The 1,717-nt window shown below is 63.9% G+C and overlaps 1 protein-coding gene across 1 annotated transcript in view; it reads left to right on the forward strand.

Moving 5' to 3' along the window:
- The window catches only part of CDH1 (cadherin 1), a 27,536-nt gene that overhangs the window by 4,204 nt on the left and 21,615 nt on the right, over window positions 1–1,717 (forward strand). The window contains exons 5-8 of the mRNA XM_019535462.1: window positions 541–716; window positions 934–1,062; window positions 1,191–1,376; window positions 1,500–1,715. Coding sequence (XP_019391007.1) covers window positions 541–716; window positions 934–1,062; window positions 1,191–1,376; window positions 1,500–1,715 — 707 coding nt within the window. The remainder of the gene's footprint in view (window positions 1–540; window positions 717–933; window positions 1,063–1,190; window positions 1,377–1,499; window positions 1,716–1,717) is intronic.

A 1,717-nucleotide genomic window follows, 5' to 3' on the forward strand; every position in this document is an offset into this window, starting at 1 on the left:
TAGGATCTGGAACCAACTTCCAAGAGAAGTGGTGCAGGCTCCTACCCTGGGGGGTTTTAAGAGGAGGTTGGATGAACATCTTGCTGGGGTCATTTGACCCCAGTATTATTTCCTGCCATGGCAGGAGTTCGGACTACATGATCTACTCAGGTCCCTTCCGACCCTAGAAACTATGAAACTAGGACCGACGCCTTGCTGGGATCCTTCAGTCTCAGAAATATTTCTGCTTCGAGCAGGGAGGTTGGACTCTCTCTTTTTGAAGTCCTGTCCATCCCTTCATTTCTATCTTTCTATGAAATGCAGCCCAGCCGGGGAGCTAGCTTGGTCCCACAAGCTACTGGGGTCTGGTGCCAGCTTAATGCACCCGTGGCATGGTGGGGCAGAGAGCACGGGCCCCATGGCCCTGCAGCTGCTGGAAAGTGCCTTGTGCTGGCTCCTTGTCTCTCTCCTGAAAGCTGAGCCCCCATGTCTGCCTGGCCTCTCCCAACGGGCAGAGCAGGAGCCGCCGGCTGCAGCCCCCGCCCTGTGCTTCCCCGGCAGGAACCCCCGTGATGCAGGTGAACGCCACGGATGCAGACGATGCTGTGGAGGCCTTCAATGGGGTCCTCAAGTACTCCATCCTGAGCCAGGAGCCCCTGGAGCCCCACGCCCAGATGTTCACCATCAACGGGGCCACGGGCGTGATCAGCGTGATCGCCAGCGGCCTGGACAGGGAGGTGAGCGGGCCCGGGCAGGTGTGGAGCTCCCTAGAGACGGCGACAACCGAGCGGGGCCTGGCTCCTGCCAGTTCCTCCTGCCCCAGCCGCAGGGCTGCGGGGCTGGTGCCTGGCTGCCCTGAGGGCAGTACGTTGGGGCTGGGGTATCTCTGTCGTGGTGGCACGTGCTAGCCTCTCCCTTGCAGCTGCTGGCACCCATGGCATGCTTTGTCCCCAGAGGGTGCGGGAGTACACGCTGACCGTGCAGGCTGCTGACCTGGATGGGGAGGGCTTGACCACCACTGCCACGGCCCTGATCGAGATTACCGACATCAACGACAATGCCCCCGAGTTTGACCCCAAGACGGTACGTGGCCTGACCTTTTTTTAGCCCCGTCCATGCAAGCTCTGCGGAGGGGCTGATGGGGTCGGCTCTGCCCTGCTGTCGGGCTGCAGGGTGGGCGGGGGTGCTGACACGGGTGCTGCTCCCCGCAGTACGCAGCCGAGGTGCCGGAGAACGCGGCGGGCTACGAGGTGCAGCGGCTGACGGTGACGGACATGGACGCGGTGGGCACAGCGGCCTGGCGCGCCGTGTACTCCATCGTGCGCGGCAACGAAGGGGGTGCCTTCGCCATCTCCACCGACCCCGAGAGCAATGAGGGCATCGTGCAGACGGCGCAGGTAGGTGCGAACAGGGCAGGGACCACGGGGGCAATGGCAGTGCCCTTGCGGCCGAGTCCCAGGCGCAGCGCCTGCCTGCATGGGGACCCCGTGGGGCTCATTGCTGCCCTCTCGACCCTCCAGGGCTTGGACTACGAGGCCAAGCAGCAGTACACCCTGTACGTGGCCGTGGCCAATGAGGACCCCCTGATGGTGAAGCTCCCGACGGCCACGGCCACAGTGGTGGTGACGGTGCGGGACGTCAATGAGGCCCCCATCTTCAGCCCACCCGTGAAGACGGCGCAGGTGCCAGAGGACGTGCCTGTGGGCCAGACCATCGCCACCTACGCCGCCCAGGACCC

The sequence above is a fragment of the Crocodylus porosus genome, unplaced genomic scaffold, assembly GCF_001723895.1.
Source record: "Crocodylus porosus isolate Cpor-Errol unplaced genomic scaffold, CroPor_comp1, whole genome shotgun sequence".
NCBI classification, from domain to species: domain Eukaryota; kingdom Metazoa; phylum Chordata; order Crocodylia; family Crocodylidae; genus Crocodylus; species Crocodylus porosus.